Source organism: Vombatus ursinus, unplaced genomic scaffold (assembly GCF_900497805.2).
Source record: "Vombatus ursinus unplaced genomic scaffold, bare-nosed wombat genome assembly UNPS02014786.1, whole genome shotgun sequence".
NCBI classification, from domain to species: domain Eukaryota; kingdom Metazoa; phylum Chordata; class Mammalia; order Diprotodontia; family Vombatidae; genus Vombatus; species Vombatus ursinus.
Window position 1 is genome coordinate 31,199,828 of NW_020954564.1, and position 1,795 is coordinate 31,201,622.

Below are 1,795 nucleotides of genomic sequence, written 5' to 3' on the forward strand. Positions count from 1 at the left end.
TCTATACCACAAGCCACTGAAATTATATGTTTGACTCAATGTCTGCTCCACTTAAGTTCCAGGTACCAGCTAACTTAAGAACTCACATATCTCTCTCTTGAAATGTTGACCTTATGAAACTTACAAATAATTCCAGAACTTTAGAGCCAGAATTATATTTCAAGATTATCTAGTCTACCTAATGGAAAATGCCATCCACATCCAGAGAAAGACCTATGGAGTCTGTATATAGATCGAAGCAAACTATTTTCTCCTTTTTGTTTGTCTGTTTGTTTGTTTTCTTTCTTGTAGTTTTCCCCTTTTGTTCTGATTCTTCTTTCACAACATGACTAATGTGGAAATATGTTTAATATGATTATACATGTATAGTTTATATCAGAATGCATGCCATCTTGGGGAGGGGAAAAGGGAGGAAGGGGAAAATTTTAGAACTCAAAATCTTATAAAAATGAATGTTGAAAACTCAAAATTAATTAATAAATTAATCTTAAAAAATATTATCTAGTCTAATACCTTCATTTTAGAGATGGAAAAGTTGAGGCCCAAGACAATCAAAGGATTGTCCACAGTTTCACATGAAGATAGGAGCAAATGTAGGCCTACTCTACACCTAGTTGTAGTAGTCCACTACACTTCTGGGATCAAGAACCTTTCTCCTCCAGTTAAGTCTATACTTCTGTACTCACATTCAAGAAAATGACACAGATCAGGTACATTGAAAACAAATCTTTTTATTGCCAAGCGAATAAAACAAATACAGTACCCACCATTCACAAAGAGGATCCCAGTTGAAGAAACAGAATAAGAGATAGTTAGACCCTGAGGATAACCAGCAAGACACCCATTAATTAGTAAATCCAAGCCTTAGCTTAAACTGAGTGACCTCAAAGACATCTCATCCATGGACTAGGTTATAAGGGAATTCATCAAAAACAATAGAACATGAACCTGTAACAAAAAAAAACAGCGTTATATTATGACATCCAAATCATTTTTCTGTCCTAATCTGTGCATGGGCTCAGAGTCTGTTTGCACCTAGGTTCAATCCTCAATCTATATCCATTGCTTGGGTTCAAAAAGGACCCAGGTCTAGGGATTAATCTGTGGCTTGGTTAAAAAAATTAATCTTTTCTTGGGGAAAAAAAGGGGAAATCACAAGAAAGGCTCAGTCTATAACCAAGTTTAAGTCTTAGCCTGTAGCAAAGATTACAATTAGATCTGGGGCCAGACACAGAAATCAGTCTGTGACTAGAGTTGAGACCCATTCTGTAGCTATGAAACAAAGACATCAACAGATTCATACTAGAATGGAAAGTTGGCCCCATTAGTTCTAATCACTGGACCAACTAGCCAGAACTTCTGACCATCACTGTGATGAGGGATGAAGATTCTGTGGTCCCTTGAGATAAGTGGCCTTTCTTCTTCAGGGCTTTGTGAAGAAAGTAAGGTATTCTTACTTGTTAGGTGGGACAGAATAGAGTATTCATAAGAGTGAATTCAAAGGAACATCCACACTGGTAGCAGTTGGAAGTTGGTCTAGAAGAAAACACAAAGTGTAGATCTAAATTTCTGAAATTAGGAGATAATTATTTGATAAATTATATCCTAGAGCTACAGTAGCTCTACAGTCTGGTTTAGGGAGAAAGTCTGAGAGCAAGACCATCGAAATCACTAAATGATTAGTTGACCTTGAACTTTATCAGTGAAAGCTCTCTGTCTCTGTCTCTGCCTCTGTCTCTCTCTCTTTCTGTGTGTGTGTGTGTGTGTGTGTGTGTGTGTGTGTGTGTGTGTGTGT

General features: G+C 37.0%; 1 protein-coding gene across 3 annotated transcripts in view; it reads right to left on the reverse strand.

Annotated features, from left to right (window-relative positions):
- Positions 1 to 711: 711 nt before the first annotated feature.
- Positions 712 to 1,795, reverse strand: part of BPIFA2 (BPI fold containing family A member 2) — a 19,352-nt gene continuing 18,268 nt past the window's right edge. For 2 of the 3 annotated variants that reach the window (XM_027867854.1, XM_027867853.1), the window contains exons 8-9: positions 1,458 to 1,536; positions 712 to 948 (exon numbers count right to left, since the gene is read on the reverse strand). In XM_027867854.1, the coding sequence (XP_027723655.1) occupies positions 1,484 to 1,536 (53 nt within the window). In that variant the 3' untranslated portion in view covers positions 712 to 948; positions 1,458 to 1,483. The remainder of the gene's footprint in view (positions 949 to 1,457; positions 1,537 to 1,795) is intronic. The other variant, XM_027867855.1, reaches the window with a different exon arrangement.